The sequence below is a fragment of the Ixodes scapularis genome, unplaced genomic scaffold, assembly GCF_016920785.2.
Source record: "Ixodes scapularis isolate PalLabHiFi unplaced genomic scaffold, ASM1692078v2 PGA_scaffold5__190_contigs__length_132052651, whole genome shotgun sequence".
In the NCBI taxonomy this organism is placed as follows: domain Eukaryota; kingdom Metazoa; phylum Arthropoda; class Arachnida; order Ixodida; family Ixodidae; genus Ixodes; species Ixodes scapularis.
The window spans coordinates 53328356-53349933 of NW_024609880.1; the positions used below are offsets into that span (position 1 = coordinate 53328356).

Below are 21578 nucleotides of genomic sequence, written 5' to 3' on the forward strand. Positions count from 1 at the left end.
CGGGCATGCGCTACAAATATTTGTTGGACAACTAGGATTGCAATGAACGTACGGTATTAGTTTTAGCACCTGTACTAATTACCATAATACCTCGAAAAATAACCCACCCTATTTTCAATGTGATTTGCTACTTATTTTTTTTTTTTTCAAAAACACAGAAAGATAACCCACTTCTAGTAATTGCTGTGCCCTGGTCGACTGTGACTTCGGCCGAAATGAAGTTAGTTAGCTACGGCGGAAGATAAGCAGTTATTGCTGACTGAGAAGGTCAGTTTCCTATGATCCATTGCCCCTCAATGTGAAAACAAGTTTGGGAGATTACAGAATACAAAAAAAGCATTTTTATTTTATTTCTATTTTTTTTATCGCACACCGAGAGTTAGCCCACCCCTCACTTTCACCCGATTTTCTCTTGCTTTTAGGTGGGCTATCTCTTGGAATATTACGGTAAAGCTAGGTCGACAGGGTGTCCCGATTTATGTATATTGTAAAGTAATCTTTAAAAAATTTATATGAATAATTTATTGAACTGCAATTCATTTCCTCGGAAATGTACTCCTGTGGGCATTTTAATGTGATAAAATTCCCATGTATATCTGCTTGTTTTCTTAAACTGCCGCTACAATGGACAGCAAGTTGTTTTCTCTTTAATGCAATATTAAAGCAATATTGGGCGATAATAATAATTGTAATAATAATATTCACAGTCATGTCTCAATAATATGGACTTTGTTAATATGAATATCCCACAAAATAGACATATTACAAACAAACTGTGTAAATAGATTCCTTTTAATGCGAAGGAATTAACTACTCCATGGAGCGGAGCCTGCGGCGTCTGTTACCGCGAAAGAACACAAAAGAAATGCCCATTCTCCCATTGGCTGAGCAAAACGGCTCCTAGATAGCCATTGGCGCCCACTTCACAAGAGCTCACGCTCGGCCGCTACTTTCGTCTCAGACGTTGCCGGAGGGGGGGGTCACGAGAGCGCAGGCTCGGCAACCTCGACAGTAGCGAATAGTGGCCGTTCACACCAGTACACTGCAGACGAACTAAGGGAGTAGAAGAACGACATTCATGCTTTCGCATTCACAACACACAAGTGCTTAGGTGTCCTTTTTGTCTCGTTATTGTGGAAAACTCAAATCATGGACGATTTTTGGAGGAAAGGAGGTGTCCTATATTAACGAGACATCCCTGTATAACTGACGCAATAAAACAAATTTGTCTGTTGTTTTTGCAGCTGCGCTCTGCGGGACAGCTGTGCCGCACTCCTGAGTCCGAGTGCGACATTCCCGAATTCTGCGATGGCCGTTCGGGCGAGGTGAGAGCTCAAGAGTCACATTTGACAGTCGTCGTCATTTTGAATAGTTTGAAGATTCAACTCTACTGAGTGGAAAGGAGCCCTGCAATGATTGTCAAGACAAGTTGACAATCCTCACCTTGTCAACTTGTCTTGAGAGCGTGGAATTCAATTTTGTTTGCATTTCGCTTTCTAGCATTTTCCACACAGCACACAGTAGGCTCGTGACAATTCAAAAGTTGGATATTTCATACTTCAGGTTAATTCAAACAAATTTCAAAACTTTGGTTGTCCCACTATGTTTTAATGTATTCATGAGCCGCTTAATTTGAACGGCATTTTCGTGCAATTCAAAAGTTTTTGTTCCCGCGTTCCTGTTGAGTGCACTTCTTTCCGAGCACTGGTGCACTGCAGAGAGGCAACACCCGCAAAGCTTGCTTCCGGGGATGTTGCTTCTCCGCAGTGCACCGGTGCTCGGTGAGAAGCGCGCTCACCAAGGCTCAAGTGGGCACACATGAGCTATAAAAAATGGGCATGTGTGCCCACTTCATAGCAAATGTGGACTATTAAGTAGGGGCGCTCATGTGGCCCCTACTTAATAGTCCACATTAGACAATTTCTTGGCCTGATGAACAAACTTCATTTTGTTTTGAATTGTCATGGACTGTCTAAAACAATCCATGATAAACAACTCTTTTGAGGGATAAATAGTTCGTCATACATTTCACATGTTTCAGGTGCGGCATACCTGCTTATGATCAGTAGGCCTATGTAGAGGAAATCATCAAATATTTGCTTTGTATTTGTAGCCATTCATATGGCAAATCATAATTTTGTCTGGCATCTTATTTAGACGAATTTCTGATGATTCAAACTTCTGATAATTCAAACAAAATGTGTAGCTTCCTGGAGTCTGAATTAATGAGAGTCTACTGTAGCTTATACTAATTCTCTGTAAAGAATTACTCAGTGGCATATTATAACCAGACCTTGAGCCCTCATGCTATCTTCTGAACGGTGCAATTTTGACAAAAAAGTTTCTTTTTTTAATTGTTTGATGAAAATGTATTTTTAAAAGTGTTTTTAAATGTAGGTTGTGCTGGTGGAATATGGTTTGCATAGCTTGCAGTTCTTTATTCTTTTACACGACCCATCGGTTAGAAAGCACACAAAGTTTATAAAGTCATTCCAGAAAGACTATTCACTTCTACTATATCAGTATCATCATTACATCAGTAGCTCAAAAGCCTGCAAACATTAGAAGACACACTTCAACATTGACTTCTTATAGTGCTCATAATTTTGCTTCATCAGTCTCTACTAAAGATCAGTTCTACTGTACCACGCCTCTACTGATTTTGTGCGCATATGCATTTTGTCCGAAGTTTCTAGTAACATATGGGCAACAAGTACAAGCTCCATTGACTCCTTGTAACTCCCCATGAATACAAACAAATGGACGTAGTAGTGCCTCGAGAGGTAATGGCTCTAACATACCTCGCAGTGCCCGGGAAACATCTACAAGAAGAACGGCCAGGAATGCAAGAAAGGTAGTGGCTTCTGCTACCGGGGAAAGTGCCAAACTTCGGACGAACAGTGCGAGTACATCTGGGGCTTCGGTGAGTACTCCCCAGGATGGCTTCGGGTGCACGGGCTTACTGAGTGCAACATTAAGGAGCGTGAACACTTGTCTCGGTCTCGCTGCCTTGATCGAAAGCGAGTTGCGCACGTGTGTAACCGAACCTGCTGAGCTCGGGGTAGCTTGGCATCTGCCAACCATGAAGGAGGAAAATGTCTTCCTCAAGAAAAGCTGCATGCCAGGCCATACTGAGTAATGCTAGATTTTTATGGCCCTGTGGGAGGAATGACATATTGTAATTGGCTTCATTTCCGCGAGGACCTTATTTTCATGAAATTTTAAATTTGCGACTTTAAAAATATAGTAAAGAATCAATAACAGGAATGTATCACCTCGTGGTAGCAAATACATAGCATGCGACTGACAGGACATGACCACAGACTGATTTTTCAGTATATTGAAGGGTGAAAAGAAAGGACTGTAGCTATAATTGAATAGGCTATAGCAAGCATGACTTCAGGAAACCTTCTACTATATAGGGAGACTTCACTGTTAGCCCTGAGAAGATGAAGTGGTGCCACTTGGTGGCTTCTTATCAAACATAGTACCAAGGATCACGTGACCGCTTCTGCACTTCGTTGGTAGCATGTAGCTTGAGGTGTATCGTTCATAATTCATTTCTGATTCAATGATTTGAACTAAGTTTAGAGTTGCTTTTGACCCAATTCTTTCGTTGTATTTCTCATTAAAATTAAAAAACCAAGCAGCGTGACAACAGTGGCATCACGGACTCACGGCCTACAAAACAGAACCCAGTGACCCAGTTTCATGTTATCGTACTGACCACAACCAAATCGGTCGTCATCGTGGCTTCGGAGGCTTGTCAAGTGACCAAACATCGAGGTTCTGGGACAACATAATTTCCAGGGCAAGCTTTTACAGTGGAGCTGTTAAGGGCTAGTTTCCCCGGCATCGTGTCCGCGGGCAAACAAATGTCGACACAAAACTCCGGACAGCTACCGCCATCTATGAGGTATGGCGGCAACCAGTTGTCTGGTTGCTGCCGTCGCTCGTAGATGGCGGCGACCTTTCCAGCCTTTCCACTTTGGTTTTCACCAGAATGGAAAAGCTGAATTTCTCTAAGCGTCGTCCTAGAAGTTGTCCTTGAGGTTGCCCTAGACGTCGTCCTTGAGGTCATCCTAGACGTCGTCTTTGAGGTCGTCCTCAAGATTGTCCTCGAGGTAGTCCTAGACGTCGTCTTTGAGGTCGTCCTCAAGATTGTCCTCGAGTTTGTCCTAGAAGTCATGCTTGAGGTCGTCCTAGACGTCGTCCTCGAGGTCGTCCTAGACGCTGTTCTCAAGGTCGTCCTAGACGCTGTCCTAGAAGTTGTCCTAGAAGTCGTCCTTGAAATCATCCTAGACGTTGTCCTTGAGGTTGTCCTAGACGTCGTCCCTGAAATCGTCCTAGGCGTCGTCCTTGAGGTCGCCCTTGACGTCGTCCAAGAAGTCGTAATTGAGGTCGTCCTAAACATTGTCCTGTAGGCATCGTCCTAGACATCGTAAAGATAATAGCTTCGCTGGTCCTCTATCTTCTCGTGAAGTGGAAGGGCTCTAATCTTTGGGTTGTTTTTTTTTGTCTGTTGAAGCAGAGCCAATAGAAACCAATCGCGAGGATAGCCGAGCAGGCGTTGAACTTAGCATTCCAATCGCCGGTTTTATACGCAGTTTGCTCACGTGGTTTTGGAGACACATGAAAAATAAAGTGTATGTACCAAATGGTGCAAGGGTAATCCATAGCATGTATATTTGAGCTTTATGTCAAAAAAAGCACCAAACAGAATTGACAAGTATGTCCCAGCGACAAGAGCGTCCGTCACTACCGCAAAACACTCCGAAAATGACAAGGGGGTGATGAAGAGATAAAAGCCACCTTCTGACCGGAAGATCTAGGTCAAGGTTCAAACTTTTCATACAAAATGGGTCCAGATAATAAAGAAAGGGCTGCACGAACATAATAATTTAACGAGGCCGCTGGTCATAGGCAGTGAGTGACAAGCACCTTGCTATGCCTTTCAACCCATCTTGCTAGGCCTTCCCACCGACTCGAGCAATCGCTGAAGTAGTTGGGATTGTTGTCATTGCTTTTGGAATTTTGAATCGAGCGGCGTTCACCAAGAATTGTAGTTTTGAGTACATATTTCCTGTCATCTGCTGCTTGAAGTCGGGAAGCACGAGAAGAGCATAAAAAACTTTGCTTGTTGGTCTCCATGGTGAAGTATCAAGCAGTATTGGCGGCCATGAAGCTATCGTAGGATTCCATCATAACTTACACACAACTTCCAAATGTTTCGCTTGGCGTATTCAGATTTGTTATTAGGTTTCATCCTACGCAGGTCTTGTGTGGTAGTAAAAACAAAATACACTTAGCAAACAGTTTCTGCTGCTACTTTCTAAGGCACACAACCAAACCAAAGCAAAGCAGAGAAAAATAGCTCGAGGTACACCTAAGCATTTCTTACGAGTTGTGAATGCGAAAGCATGCAAGCCGCTCGTCTGCTCCCTTTGTCGTCTGCTGCGTACTAATGCGCGCGCGCTTCGGGATCTTGGAGGCCATGGCGCAGCGGCCAATGGGAGCCCCGTCGACGCATGCCAGCCAATGGAACCGAAGGCGAATCACTCCTATTGGGATCACAGCGCAAACTAGGAGCCGTTTTCATGCTTCAAACTGATGCCGTCAGCTCGCTCCATGAGACATTTAATGCTTTCGCATCAAAATTGTGAGCCATTCCACTTTGTGAAGGTGGTTAGCCAGCGAAGCTGTAGAGCACCTCCACAAATGATTCACTAAAAGACACACAAAAGCACTTCACCGAATGTTTATGTACAGTATATACATCATTTTGAAATGGTAGTGATGATTGCTTTGTGATCACTATGATATACACTGATGGGTTCCATTACAACTGTTCTTGAGATTCCTTGCTAAAAGTTAAATCTAAACATATAATTCTTTACAAAAAGCTGCTGCTTTTAAATATGTAAAGCAGTGACGTCGTCCGACTCGAGCCGGAGAAGGCCCATCGTCTCGGATGTACCTTCTTTATCACACGTTCCAATGTCTTCCCTTATCAAAACGCATATCGAGGTGATGGGGCGTATAGTATGCCTTTCCATACAAGGGAGCGCTTTTACATGCAGTTTTGTTTCTGCACACGGATACCGAAAATGCATGGAACCCTAGGCATATACAGCTTAACTGGAATACCTGGCCTCATCACGTGAAACTGATCACTGGGTCACCATCGAGCGATGGTAGCGCTCCAATTGGTCCTGTTTGGGGCTAGTAGGATTCTGGCAGAGTAAGTTCTGAAAAGATGGTACAGTAAACTTTCGTTAATTCGACCTCGACGGGACCTTGAAATTTGGTAGAATTATCCAAACAATTGAAATAAAAAAAGGACAGAAAAATGGTTAAAATTAAAATTCCTTTTATTGTCCAAAGTACTCACGGATGATCTGCTGCCATCTGCGCTTTAAAACGCGTGTCCAAAAGCAGGCTTCGGAGAGCAGCGTAACTAGACGTCACGTCCCCCAAAAATCTTGCACAAAAAAAAAAGTTTTACCAGCTGATTTTGGCGCGGAGCCCAAAGTCGGCTTGGCGACAAAACAAAATAACAAAAAAAAAAAAAAAGAAAGGAAGAGAGAATTTGGGTTTTCCGATGCGCAGATGGACCCCATACGATGCTACAGAGAAGCGCTTTGAGAGCGCTCGCTAAGAAAGCTTCGAACCGACTTTGGCAAACGCCACCATCAACGACACAAAAAAAAAAAGGAAAAGAGAAAGAGAAATTACGCTTTCCGGTGTGCAAGATGGAGCGCACACGATGCTACAGAAAAAACGCGCACTGGCTCATGCGCTGGCTCGTGCGCGCTCGACCACGTGCTATGTTCTTCCCGCTACTCCACGCCAGATTGGTTGCGCTGGCTCGTGTCATTCGCTACGGTCCATCTCAACGGCGTAGAGGAGCAGGCACATATTTGCGCACGTTCGGCTTTGCAGCAAAGGGCCCGTGTTTCGCTGTACATTTGTGCTTTTTTTTTGCCGTGGTGCCGTGCAATGTGAGCCCGCGCGTATTCGCTCGGGACGAATTATCCGATGCGGAGTCTTCCCGAGTTTGAACTATCAAATTTTTCCTCCCATAGAAATGTAGGGGTGCTCGCCGGGACTTTTGAACACGACTGAATTGAACGAAAAGTCGAATTAACCGAGTCGAACTAACGAAAATTTACTGTATTTTGAAATCTTCACTAAAGTAAATTTCTTATAGGCAATGTTTTACTGCACTGTGGAGGAGAAAAATTAAAGAAGAAAGGGATACCAGAAAAACCTCAGTGGCTCTAAATCAGGGTTGTGAGTCTGTGAGGAGCAATGAAATGGTGGATTGATTAACATAACTCTGAAATGAGAAGTACCAAAAACAGAAAACACAAGGTGCCCCGCCCCGCATGATCCTCTCGTTGTCCACCTTTTTCATCCTAAGGGACGAGGACTTTGACACTGCGGATGGTGTGCCCGTTTTGCATCAAAGTCACGAGGCTATGCGTACAGTAAAATGTTCAATTGGCTAGCGTAACTCTGAAGCGCCAAGAACAGAAGACATCGCAGAGCACTTTGTGAACCACCACCGACGTTGGGTACGGTGGCGCTCTCTACCTCCTCGGCAGGCGCCAAGCGGTCGGACGAGAAGTGCTTTGGGGAGTTCAACGTCCAGGGCAGCGTGAGCGGCAACTGCGGCCAAGATGGCCGAGGCGGCTACCTCAAGTGCAGCCGGGAGCACATGCTATGCGGCACCCTCCAGTGCCAGAGGGGCACTCGCACCCCCCTGGTGGTGGGCATGGAGAAGCTCTACACCCGTACCATCATCTCCATCGAGGGCTCCGAGTTTGAGTGCAAGTGCGTGCTTCCATGACCTCTCACATCTCCAGAAGCGTGTTTGTAACCATAAATAGGATCCGAAAACATTGTACGGAGCGCTTTGGAGCTGTAGCTGGACCGGAGGAGCGTTCATCTATCTTTGTTGACTGTCAAGGAACCTTGCCCGGTCTTAGCGTTGAAGCAGCAAACTACCATAAGTTCCCGAATCATCGTCCACCCCTCTGTCGCCTGAAATTCATTAAAAAAAAAAAGTGGGGTGGGCCATGTCTCGGTGGGTGAGAACAAAAAGTGAAAAAAAAACACCAATTTTTTTGTGCATCCCCGAAATTCGAATCAGTTTTATTGTTTTATTAAAAAACCACTCATGAAAGAATGCTTTACTACTGTGAAGTCCTTTGCTTGCATGTGTGCTATGACCACCACCTATTGGCGTACAGTGCAAATGTTTGTTCCGTAAAAGCATGTTTCTAACACTGCTATGTTCTCCTTGTTAATAAAAAAATAAGAAAGGCTACAAGTAAATAGAAAAATTAACCAGGCGCTACGAGCGAGCGAGCTGGCGAACGAAAGAAGCGATGAAGAGCAATGCTGAGGGAGCGGGAAAGCTGGCGATCGCATTGGCAAATTCTTTGTCGCCGGGCCCCTTGTCAATCGCAAGCTCTCGCGCAACTTTCTTGTTTGGAGCACTCATGGGTGTGTCCGTGCACAGCGTGCTATCAACATGGGTGGCGTTGCTGCGTGGCGTGGACGGCACCACGAACATGAAGCTCGAAATGGGACGCTCTCCAAACGTTTGTGTGCGACGTTCCAGGAAATCTTTATTTACCTGTTGGCTTCGTCTTAAACATTGCACAACCGCGATCGCGACGTGCCGGGAGAAGAAGCCGGTTCGGGGCAATCTTACTTTGGTGGAGATACACTCCATGGTTACATTCCAGGGTATGGAGTGTTCGCTTACCTTGTGATCCCTAAATGGGTTACTGCTTGTGTTCGTTTTCCTACTTTGTCTCTGTTATTTTTGTCCGGACAAATTTTTGTAAGCAAAACAAAGTTTTATTCTGTTATTTATGTTGTTTTCTTTCTGCACAGTTGCACTCCGACTTCGGTTTCGCTCACAGAGGAAATGCACAAACAGAGAGAACTGCTTTTTCCTCCTTCCTTTTTCTTTGCCACGGATGTCCTCCAACTGTAAGGTCCATGGCCGCGTCATTCGGGTTCGGGTGGGATGAATGTTCACGGATCGCGGAGTCCGAGTTGGGGTATTTGTAGAGGTGGGCGAGGATTCATTTTTTGGGGGGAAATCAATATTAGGCCCAAAAAGTGGCATGGGCTATGATTGGGGGATGGGCGACGACTCGGGCACAACCAATGACTCGGGATATTGCGGTAGTGCAGAAGCCTACAGACCTTGTAGACAGTAATGCACATAGCCGGGAGTGCTTGGCCCATACTAGTGCATCAACGGGTGGCATGGACCTTCTAATATAACACTTAAATTGGAAGAACCTTCTATTTAGGCGCAGGATCGGCAGAGGAAAGAACTTGAGAACCCCTGAAGGTGCACCGGGAAACCCAGTTTGAGAACCCATGCTGTAGACAAAACATACGGGCATTAAGTTGCGGCGTCGTTAGCTTGCGAAAGAGCAAAGAGTCAGAATCTTGACATGAAAGGAGGGGCTTGAAGCAAGATGGGTGTACAGTATAGACCACTTACAATGTAACCGCTTATAGTGCAGGACCAGGTATAACGCGGTTTTTTTAAACCACCGGTTCGCCTCCCATAGAACTCCATGTATTTACATACCGCTTAAAATGCAGGCGCGCGAAGGGAAATACCGGTTATAGTGAGGTTTTTGGCACAGCCCGCCGACTGCGCCGACGACCGGAGCGGCGAGCTCGCTTCCCTGGGCGACACTAGATAACGGCGCTAACGGCGCGAGTGGCGCGAGCCGCAAACTGCACTCGCGGGGCGAGGAGGTTGCTCGAAAACGCGGGGAGAAGCAAAGAGAGAGGCTTCAGTTGCCATAGCGACGGAGGGACGCACGCATGAGTCGTTCACGTGCGTGCGTCCCTCCGCTGCGTTGGAAACAAAGAAACAAACAACCGCAACGACAGACCAATCGCAAATCGAGGAGGAGTGTTCGCGCGCGTTGCATGCCGGTCGCGGGCCGGCTGCTTCTTTTCCGCAAACACGGCGTCGGTTGTGATCGTCGTCGTAGACGGCGTTCATCTCATCGTTCTGCGTAAAAGCGCTATCCTTGACTGTGAATTTTCGTTGTGTGTCGCTATGATAACCCAGCACGTACTAGAAGGGAAGATCCACCTACTCGTGCGGCGATGTCGTGGCGGTGCTCTCAAGACGGCAGAAACGCCCATGTTGTCGTGTTTGTTTACTTCGACTACAGTGGTGATTTCTAAGCATTTGTGTCCTCAGACATCGCCCGGATTTCTTACTTGGCGCATTTCATGCGTGTGCTAAAGTTCAAGGTATTACTGGCGCGTACCGAATGAAGGATGCGAATTTTCACGTGTTTTCATCTCCGGAGAAAAGTGATTAGGGTTAGCAATCCTGAACGCTCGCAACGTCCGTCTGCAACCCGCGACGTCGTTAAAAGGCTGCGCCAGGCAAAAGCCGCTCATTTCGTTCAAAATGTGTAACACACTTGAGACAGAACTGTTCTAGTCTGGTGAAATAAAGACTTTCCTCAAACTAAGCTTTATTTTTCATCTAACATAAAATAAATGCTTTTACAAAGGTAAGTTGTCTCATGGCATGTATTTTGGCCTGAAAAATAGATGTTTTGGTTATAGTGCGGTACCGCTTATAGTGCGGATTTTCGCGACTCCTGAGACATACGTTATATGCGGTCTACACTGTATATGCATCAAACTCACAAAGATTAAAGTAAATTGATTTGCAACTATTCACTAAAGATGCTAGTCTACTGAAAATATCAAGCAGATCCCGTAATGCAGGCAGGCTATATTTAATTGCTCTTTTGATACAACTGCACAGCACTCCTTCTGGAGATGAAACGTGGAAGTGTTCTTATCTTGAAATCACTTTCTTCAATAATATTCCCATCTTGCCCCGACCTTTCGGTTGACTCCATATCTCCAGCATTCGATGTGTGAAGCATCCTCACCGTTTGATGTCTGGATTTCCCTAGTGGCACACTTAGTCCTGGGAATGTCTTTAGGATGTCCTAACGCTTTAAACATGTGCTGTGGATGTTCCTAGAACATTTGTGTTGCTTGGGTTCACTTATACCTTGTGGCAATTTCACATGGGACGCTTATGACAGATTAGTGGTCTATTGTTGATGCTGGCAGCGACATACTCTTGCAGGGGAAGTTTTATGCTCTTACGCCACGTCTGTGCACTTGCAGAGTGTCCACGGGTTCCATCAGCTCCGACATCCCAGACATCGGCATCGTCTGGGACGGGACCAAGTGCGGACCAGCCAAGGTAGGTTTGACCTCCTTGTAATGAAGCATGTCACAAACGTTTTACTCTGTCGGCCGAGGCAAGAAGTAGCATACTGCTCACGAATGCCAGCTGTAGGACCAGACAAAGCGATCAAAATGAAAGCAGGCAGTTCGGCATAAAGTTTTGTCATTTGACTATTTCAGGTCACACATTATGGCGCTTCTGAGCTGCAGTTAGTTTTGCGCAGTAGAGAACAACAAAACAAGTTTCTTATTATTTTTATATGCTTTCTTTCCAAAGATAAGTATAGCAGTTAGCTCGTTCACACCATCAGTTTTTTTGAAGGGCTACGAAAGGCTAGTGGGAACATTACATGCGAAGCAGATACAATGGCAGTCGTCATGAGCTATGGGAAACTTGAGCAGATAGTGAGGGCTTGATAAGTGCTTGAACCTTTGGGCAAAAATAGTATCGGTGCTTGGCGTTTCATCACAATGTCTCATGCAGTCAGCATTCCAGTGCTGATATCATTTTAGATGCAATAGCATTTCTTTGGGCCCCCCCCTCACAAAAATTTTTATATGTAACACAAAATGGATTTGGCCTCCTCTCCTCCCATCCTTACCCTCCTCTCCTTATTGCCTCCACCGCTCCTTATCATGCGCATGCTTGGATCACGAGATGAGGCGCTCATCGGACGTACTGCAGCCTTCACAATGCCTCACACAAAGAACGAGCGGACTGGAGAGCTGATAGCTGAAGAGAAGTGGCAAAGATTAAAACGAAAAACTGGGCTAGCAAGACTTCAACCCGGCCCTCCCATGTGGGACCCCCGTGCACCGCTCACACGGCCACAAACGCAGCCTTACTCCCACCGAACAGGTGCCAGCCGAACAGAAGCAGTGACGTGCTGAGTAAAGCCCGTGCTCGATGTACCAAAGAGATGCCAAAGGAGAGAGAGAGAGTGTGATGTTTGGGTAGGAATGGAGAAGCAAGCCTTCGTAGAAGACAAGCAGGGCTATCGCATTTCGACATAGTCTGCGGCAAAGCACCACAGAAACCTAGCCCTATTTTTTCGTCCTAAATAAACTTGGCCATTGTCATTCTCTATAGGCTCCTCCAAATGACTGCGATGACAGATATTCTATGTGCCCTGCAACGTACCATGTCAGAAATTGTATAGCACAGTGTAAACATTTCAGCTGCAGTCACGGCGCTTGTACATTACGCAAAAGACGCTATGTTCGCTGCAGACGGGATGACGGAATTGTTTTTGGTCACGCCTCAAGCGTATTCGAAGCATGTTTGCTTCGACCATGTCTACAAACTGTCTTTTGTATGACATATTAGCGGTGTGACTCTGGCTTTGCAGAGAAGCACGCAGCTTTTCTTGCAGCAAATGGCTGTCACGGCCTTTGGACGAGGTGCCTTCTCTGAGCCTTCTTTCCCGTCTGCTCTTGCACCTCAGATTTGTGTCAACAAGTCCTGCCTTCCCGTGGAACACTTCCGTGAGCTGGGCGTCTGTCCCAGCAACAACCTGCAACTCGCCTGCTCGGGCCACGGAGTGAGTGTTCCCGTCACTCTCTTTTAACGCAGGATGTGCTCATGGGCCGGATTTCATGCGAAAAATGTCGAGTGTAATGAAAAGCCGTTGAATGAGGGTTGAGGCAACGTAAAGCATACGTAGCCCACAGCAGTTGATCGATGCATGAGCATTCAAAGCATATAAATGGCATACTTAGTTGTAATTAACCGTAATCTGCGAGATTTGCCATATTTACTCGAGTAATAGATGCGCTACTTACGAACCATGCCCTTACGTCTGCTTTTCCGCAGCACGCACGTTCGGCCAGTTGTAGTGTTCTGCACACAAAACGTGGCAAATGACAAAGTCGAAAACCTGCATCTCCTAAGAAATGTGATATGCACGGATACTATTTCTGTGCGAGGGCATTATCTCCGTCCTTTAAACCGCTGGCATTCTTTTTGTCAATTGTGGCGATTGGCTATTTGTGTGTGCTCCAAGAAAAAGTGGACCCGCAGATTCTGTTCATGAACGTGTGTCCATTACTCGAGTATGTACAGTACCGAGCGGAGCGCTGCTTGATGAGCTTGACCGTTTGGTGCTTGTCCACGCACGCAGGTGTGCTCCAACGTGAACACGTGCTACTGCGACGAGGGCTACCTGGGGCCCGACTGCAGCCAGAGGGCCAACGCCACGGAGCCGCCCACCCTGGCTCCGGCCGCCACGCCGGCCGCCCCCCACGCTCCTCCGACCACGGCAGACACGGGCGCGCAGACCAACAAGAGCTTAAAAACAACCTCCTATGGTGCGCTACTACAGGGCCCCTCAAACTTTTCAATCTCGAGGAACCCGTATGTGCGTTAGGTGGCTGCCTGGGAACTCCTCCCAGTCTTGGCGTTAATGCACTGAAGTAGTATAGCCTATGCGGAGCACAAGTTCGTCTGCTTTCTTTTGCAGGGGCTGTGGTGACGTCGGAATGCTGAGCTCTGATTGACTCTGATTGAAGGATAGTGGGTAGAGTTCCAACATCAGCACAACCCCTACAAAGAAAGCAGACAGACTTGCACTCCGTATAGGCCTTGTAAATAAAAGCTCGAGGAACACCTAAGCACTTCTTACGAGTTGTGAATGCGAAAGCATGCAAGCTGCTCGTCCGCTTCCTTTTTCGTCTGCTGCTTACTTTTCGTTGCCGGTCAGCGCGCGCGCTCCCCTGGTGACCTTGGATGCTCCATGTGAACAGCGCACTGATGGACACACAGCGCCATGGGGTGAGCGGTCGTGGAAACCGACAAGTGCAAAGGGGTGCCGTTTTCGCGCCTCAAACTGATGACGTCAGCTCGCTCCATGGGACAGTTAATGCACAGACTAAGCAGTGTTCTTCAAGTAATTATGTGTATCAGCGACTTGGATCTGCTAAAATGGCGCTGTTTCTTTCGCTTTTTTTTTACTATACAACATGTGATCTAATACAAATAAAATTTACATAGCTTATCTGCCTTTACAATTATGTACTTGATTTTGATGTAGCTTAAGTAGTTTTGTTAATATATTGAAAGCTCTTTTGCAGAGATTATGGGCAGGATAAAAAATAATGCAAGTACTTAATTAAAATATATTTACATATCCCTGTAAACTGGAGACTCTGTAGAATTCAGTAAGGTATAAATGAAAGCCCTAGGGTGATTCACAAGTTTCTAATGATACTTCTAAAGTTTGCTGTTAAAGTTTTTTTTTTTGCAGGAAGTAAAAAAGCATTTAAAAAAGACTGATGCCACATTTAACATACAGGGTGTCACAAAAGAAACTTTACAGGGTTTTTTTCACCGCAAAAATAAACTAGGCATCGCCGAACGCTCATTCTCTGCCCAAAGGCAGTGCTAGAGGCCACAACCAGATGCTAAAGTTTCAGTCCGATCCGATGCCTTAATCAAAAGTTATAAGTGATTTTCTGAAAATTTCAATGGGAAATTGGAGCCCATTTTTGGCCATTATCTGTTTCTGGTGCCATAGAGCCCCACGTATTCGAAAACTCCGCCGGCCGCCATTTTCCCATTGAACGTTTAGAAAATCTTTTATAACTTTTAATTAAGGCATCAGATCGGACTGAAACTTTGGCATATGGTTGTGACCTCTAGCTCTACCTTTGGGCGGAGTATGAGCGTTCGGCGATGCGCAGTTTATTTTTGCGGTGAAAAAAACTGTAAATTTTTTTTTGTGACACACTGTACTTATACCCCTTGTTGAGTACCTGGCTTATACACCTGCCAAAAAAAAAACTCCAAGGACACCTAAGCATTTTTTATGAGTTATGTATGCGAAAGCACGAATGTCGTTCTTCCGCTCGCTTAGTTTGTTTGCAGCGTAGTGGTATGGACGGCCGCGTTTCGCTACTGCAGAGGTTGCAGCCGACGGCTGAATGCGCACTATCGTGAAGTTGCCGCACTGCACTGAGCTCGGCCGTGCAAACTCTCCAGAGTCTGCCTGGGCGGGCTCTGCTGGCCCTGCAGCCAGCTGCTGCGCCGCGATAGAGAGGGCTTCTCTGTGGGTGCCGTTCCTTGGAACTATACCGTGTGGCAGCCAATGGGAGCCTCGTTCCTTGAAACTATGACGTGCGCCAGCCAATGGGAGCCTATCCATCAAATCGCTGCAACAGACGACGGGCTTCGCTCCATTGGGACAGGTTATTTCAGGTGCCTTTTGGCACGGCTTCAAAAGCTGATAACGTCGGTTCGTTCAATTAAACAATTAATGCTTTCTCTTTAAAAAAATATTATGAAGATGGAATGTGTGCGAGGAGAGGTTGGCTTCCATAAAATAGCAAACTGTGTAAAAAGATTTTTTTTTTTTAAATAACGGGAAAAAAGCCCATGCAGACCCATTTACTATGCTTTTAACCCAATATTTCAAGAATCGAAGAGACGTATTTCACGAAAAAGCATCAGGACAAGATTATAGGTTTCTGTCAACCTTAAAATTCCAGAAATGTGTTTCTTTTTGCTAATTTTCTTTTACTTCAAAGAGCATTGTTTGTTCTATTTCAGTTTTTTACCCACATTGTTTAAAGGGACACTGATAGGGTATTTATGCTCGCCGAGGTTTTTAGTTGTACGTGACATATGAGAGCCCAACTACACCGAACAGAATTTGCGGCTCGAAATTCGGTTTCTTTCCGCGAGAACTGGCCGGTTTGAGTTGTGCTCACTCTGTTTTTTGTGGTCACGGGCCGTTTTCTAAGGTTTAGACACGACCACCAAATTTAATCAAAGTCATAGGGTCATTGAAGGCACACTGTCAATACTAAAAATAGAAAAAAAAAATATGAAACCCATTTTTTGTGACTTCCAAAAAGCTCCAAATACGTTGATTGAAAATAAAAGTTGCACAGACAGCCGGAAGCATTCTGTGCGTTCACTGCATAGTTTTCAACATGGCATCATTTCGCGTATCATGGGACTAGCAGATGGCAGCGGACGACGGGCATGGGACCTCTACTTCAGAACTGTCGTTTACGGTACCGGCAAATTCTGTCTTCCTTCGAAAGTGAAATTTTGGACCGATGAAAAGAATTGATATTCATCCCGTACGACACGCCCGAACAGCAAGCCGATTGCACGAAGACGTTGCCGAGCCGTTGTCCCTTCTCGTGCCTGAAGACATCGCTCGCTCAAACGTCAAGCACGAAGTGCGCACTTTGAGTTGAATATGCACGCGTACGGTTTCTTTACTAGGTGCGAATGTGGCCAATGCATGGTGCTGCCCGACTTCAAGTCGGGAGTGCACGTACTGGAGGGAAATCGGCAGCAAACTTTCCGACATACAGTCGACCTGCTGCATTACTACGAAAAAAATAGTTCCTTTAGTAGCTCAATGGAAAGATGTCTGCTTCACACGCGGCGGGCACGGGTTCAATCTCTAGTGTGGGCGTATAATTTTTTTTTTTCAAACATTTGGCGATGTTTACATTTATTTTTCTTTTTACAATCACTGAAAAAAAAAATTGTTATGGACGATACGTCGCTGAACTAAATGGTACGGGATTCTATTTTTGACAACTCTGCCGCACAATGCCACTTTCAACGCAGGACATGTGAGAAGGCTCTCCACACAACATCTTGGGAGTATTCTTTTCGGAGCCAATCATGGGAATTCACTACGGGCACTTACTACTAATTTCCAACACCTATATGTACAAACAACTCATCTTGAAGTACAGAACAGTGAGCGGAACAAACATAACTGCAAAGGAATCGCACAGCAAACGGATCCTGCAATGATTTTTGTCTGCTGCACGCAAAATAAAAAAAAAAAAAAAATTTTAAAAATCGTACGGTTGGGTGTAGCCACGTGACTTATGCTACTCACTCTCTCCTCTCCACTTCTCCGTGTGGTGTGGCGGTTTCTGTTTCAAGCAGTTGGGTTTTTTGGCTTTATTAAAAAAAGTATGTGACTGTAGCAAAATATTAATTGGGAAGTATTCCAACACCATAATAACTCGCCTGGCAAAAAAATTAAAAAACAATTTTGGGGGGTGTCAGTGTCCCTTTAACCACGCTTTTTTGCAATGCAAGCTCGTGCTGCAGCAAAGAACACTCGGTTGCCACTGCCCATACCTCTTGGATCTGACAATATAGGTCCTTGGAATCCTGACTAGCATTTAAGAACATTTGCAAAATTCAGACAGTGCAGGGACATGCATTCATGTAACCATTTTAAAACATATAAGAAGCTCTCAAACTCTGACGAGCAAACCTTAAAAAAAATTTACAGTCGGCCGTAAAAAAGATTGACTCAAGGGTGTGATCGCCCGGCCGGCGACAAGGCGACACAGGGCGCTTTAGTAGCATAAGCACGCTGGGGCCACCATTGCCAGATTAGTCCACCTTGGATGCACAGGGGATGTCGGCACACCGGAGCCGTTCCCGAAGCGTGCACCAGCTCATGACTCATAACGTAACAAGATTACAACAAAGAAAAGAAAAAGCATTGTCTCATGCGTGACTGATCATCCTTGAAAAAAGGCTGGTCGCAAGAAAATACAAATTGCTACAAACATTAACTATATCTCTCGAAGCACCCCTGCAATTCAAAGGTGGGAACGTCCCGGCCACTCTCGCTCCCTGTGCTTCCGCAAAATACAGCGCCGCGTGTGCGGTTTTACCGCTCCGGCTGCAAATCACTTCTGTTAATCTTTTTTTACGGCCGACTGTACAAACTTGTTCTGGATATTCAGCTATTTCTGTGAGACCAACAGATCGTCAGTGACTACTTCAGCTGTCTATATGAAAGATTACACACTGAACAATGCTTTACTGTTATATTATTATGGAATATAGCGAGACTTTATAGATATAATTTGTGCGTTTTGTTATCGTTGCAGTGGGCAGAAAGGATGCACTCAGCACCCCCTCCCTGGTGATCGTGTTAGTGTCTGTAGTCGGCGGCGTGTTCATCTTTTTTGCTCTTCTTGCTACCTGTTACAGGCAAGAAACTTTCTTCATTATCTTTCTGATTTCTGAACAGCTTAAGAATGCTTACAATCTTTATACTTGAGACCTTAGAAAGTTGTTTAAACGGAACTTTATGTTCAATATCTTCTCTTCTAGGTACAGTAGGCTCGCGATAATTCAAACTCGGATATTTCATACTTTCGGTTAATTCAAACAGATTTGAAAATTTTGGTGGTCCCGCTATGTTCTGAATGTATTTATAAGCTGCTTAATTGGAACGTCGTTTTCGCTTAATTCATTCTTTTTGTTCTCACGGCCCCGTTGAGTGCGCTTCTTTCCGAGCAATGGTGTGCTGCAGAGAAGCAACACTTGCGGAGCGTGCTTCCGTGGGTGTTGCTTCTCCGCGGTGCACTGTTACTCGGTGAGAAGCGCACTCAACAGGGCTCAAGCGGACACACATGAGCTCTGAAAACGGGTACCACGCAGACATTTCCATAGTAACTTGTACGGACGCTGTGACATAACGGCAGGGCATAGGTCCACATCACAGCGTCCGCGCAAGTTACAATGAAAACTGACACGTGGTGCCAGTTCAATGGAAACTGCTGCACGGTGCCAGTTTTCATTGCTCATGTGTTCCCTGCTTAGTAGTCCATATCAGACAACCTCTTGGCCTGATGAGCAAAGTTAATTTTGTTTTGAGTTGTGATCTGCTGTCTAAACAGTCCACGATAAACAACATTTTTAAAAGATAAATAAACTTATGTCATACATTTCACAAATGCTTTATGTATGGCATATCTGCTCATGATCAGTAGGCCTATGAGAGGAAATCACTAAATATCTGCTTTGTATGTGTTACATTCATATGACATAACATAATTTTATCATGCATCATATTTAGATTAATTTCTGATAATTCTAACTTGCGATAATTTAAACAAAATTCGTGGCTTCTTGGAGTTTGAATTACCTAATGAGTCTACTGTATTCCCGTTTCCTTGCAATACCCGACGTACAATAAATGCGTTTTACGAACTGTAGTTCGCACTTGGTGTTCTGGATGTCCACAGAGACAAAGTTCAGCTCTTTCGCTAATGTGTTATGCCTGTACTTGCTTTTAATTATGCCTATGTAGAGGAAACTGGCAAAAATCTCTTTTGCATGTGTAGCTATCCATGTAACAAATCATAAAGTTGTCTAGCATCATATTTAGATGAATTTCTGATAATTCAAACTAAAATCTGTGAGTTCCTGGAGTTTTAATTAATGAGAGTCTACTGTACTTCCATAAAATACCAAGCATACGCCGATTCCTCACTAAGCGCCCACCCCTCAATTTTGTAACACTTGGAAAATACACAAAGTACATATTTTTACATATTGTTGACCTAGGGAGAGCCCATCCTTCAGTTTTACATGATTATCCCCAAATATTTAGACAGCGTTGACTCAGGATTTTACGGTAGTCACGTTTTACTTGAATTCACAAAAACCATTCTCGGAGGAGGAGGAGGAGAACAAAACATCTTTATTGGCCATTTTAGGATGTGGGGTGGATCCTCATTTCAGGTAGCCATGTGCCGTCTTGGCTCGATCAGCCCTCTTGACCAGCAGGGACCGAAAATGTCAAGGTCACAAGTTTTTATGTGGTCCTGTTCAAAGTTTGTCTACTAATTTTCACTAGTTATTTTGGTTGCTGTTGGAGTTTTGGGTAGATACTCAGATTCATTCAGCAGATTTCATTTCACATAATCTATGCTGCGAAAACATGATATTCCTAAAATTGTTGGTTCATCCTGGGCAGTACTTTTCTTTAATAAATGGTAAAAAGCACATGTTTCACGGACAATCTCAAGGATGCTAAGCTTTGACACCATTAGTGCCTAAAGTTGAGATTCTTGGGGTTGTTGGGGAAGACCCGTGTAAGCCATTTATTGAAACAAGTTCTACCCAAGATAATCCAACACCTTTTGAGTGCGAGTGCCAAAGCTTGAGATGTGTGCATGGCGGCGGCAGCAGGAGAAGCACCATGCCCAAGCTGGAGCAAGCGCCGGGCCCCAAGAAGCCCCCGGGGGCCAGGCACAAGGTGGCCCTGCCCCCGGCTGCCAAGAAGGAAGAAGACGGAACGCACGGCAATGCCTCCTCAGCCGCGGCCGCGGCTGCTGCCGCGGCTGCCCTGGACAGCCGCATCATCACCTTCGGGAGCATGCCCTCCTACCGGTACGGCCTGCCACTGTGCTCCGAGAGCCGTGCTATAGGAGCTGTGCTCCAGAAGCCATGATTCAGGAGCCCTGCTCTATGAGCCATGCTTTAGGGGCCCTACATTAGAAGTCTTACTTTAGGAGCCCTACTTCAGGAGCCCTGTTTCAGGAGCCCTGCACTGTGAGCCGTGATCTAGGAGCTTTACCTCAGGAGTCCTGCTCCAGGAACCGTGCTCCAGAAGTTGTGCTTTGGAAGCTCTGCCTCAGAAGCCATGCACTGTTAGCTGTGCTCTGGGATCCCTGCCAGTAGCCGTGCTCTAGGAGCCCTGCTCTAGGAGTCCTGCTCTAGGAGTCCTGCTCCAAGAGCCATGCTCCAGTAGCCGTGCTCCAGTAGCCGTGCTCTAGGAGCCATGTTCAGGAGCCCTACTCTAGGAGCCCTGCTCCAGGAGCCATGCATCAGTTGCTGTGCTCTAGGAGCCATGTTCAGGAGCCCTACTTTAGGATTCCTGCTCCAGGAGTCCTGCTCCAGGAGCCATGCTCCAGTTTCCGTGCTCTAGGAGCCATGTTTGGGAGCCCTACTCTAGGAGTCCTGCTCCAGGAGCCGTGTTCCAGTTGCCGTGCTCTAGGAGCAATGTTAGGAGCCCTACTCTAGGCGTTCTGCTTTAGGAGCCAAATCCAGGAGTTGTGCTCCATGAGCCATGCTTTAGGAGCCTTGCACAGTGAACTGTGCTTTAGGAGCCATGCTCCAGGAGCCTTGATCTAGGAGCATTTTTCGAGACTGCTTCTCTTCCCAACAGGGAGGACAAGCTGCAGGAGCTGAAGCGCAAGCAGTCCCAGTCGCTGCAGGACGATGGAGAGATGGATGAGACGTCCACTTTCATGGAGCTGTCCCCTAACAATCTGGCCAAGGTGACTGTGGCCGACTTCCTTTCCTGCTTTAGTGACCACTCAAACGGCTGTCAGAGATTTTTAATTTTTTTATTTGTAGGAGCATGCTTTTTGGCTTGGCACCCCAGTTCCGGTCAGGCTTTATGTACCATAGCCATCTCAGGGATGGTGTGATGCAGTACCAAATTGCATTTTTCAAAGTCAAACAAACGCAGATATGTTCAGGGTATTTGCATTTTGAGCAGAAAGCAAGGACAGACCCGTTA

The 21578-nt window shown here is 45.7% G+C and overlaps 1 protein-coding gene across 2 annotated transcripts in view; it reads left to right on the forward strand.

Moving 5' to 3' along the window:
- LOC8053367 (disintegrin and metalloproteinase domain-containing protein 11) overlaps nucleotides 1-21578 on the forward strand; it is a 70302-nt gene that overhangs the window by 37285 nt on the left and 11439 nt on the right. For both annotated transcript variants that reach the window (XM_042294015.1, XM_040207692.1), the window contains 9 exons: nucleotides 1245-1325; nucleotides 2809-2923; nucleotides 7608-7836; nucleotides 11209-11287; nucleotides 12717-12812; nucleotides 13392-13578; nucleotides 18151-18253; nucleotides 20240-20443; nucleotides 21222-21333. In XM_042294015.1, the coding sequence (XP_042149949.1) occupies nucleotides 1245-1325; nucleotides 2809-2923; nucleotides 7608-7836; nucleotides 11209-11287; nucleotides 12717-12812; nucleotides 13392-13578; nucleotides 18151-18253; nucleotides 20240-20443; nucleotides 21222-21333 (1206 nt within the window). The remainder of the gene's footprint in view (nucleotides 1-1244; nucleotides 1326-2808; nucleotides 2924-7607; nucleotides 7837-11208; nucleotides 11288-12716; nucleotides 12813-13391; nucleotides 13579-18150; nucleotides 18254-20239; nucleotides 20444-21221; nucleotides 21334-21578) is intronic.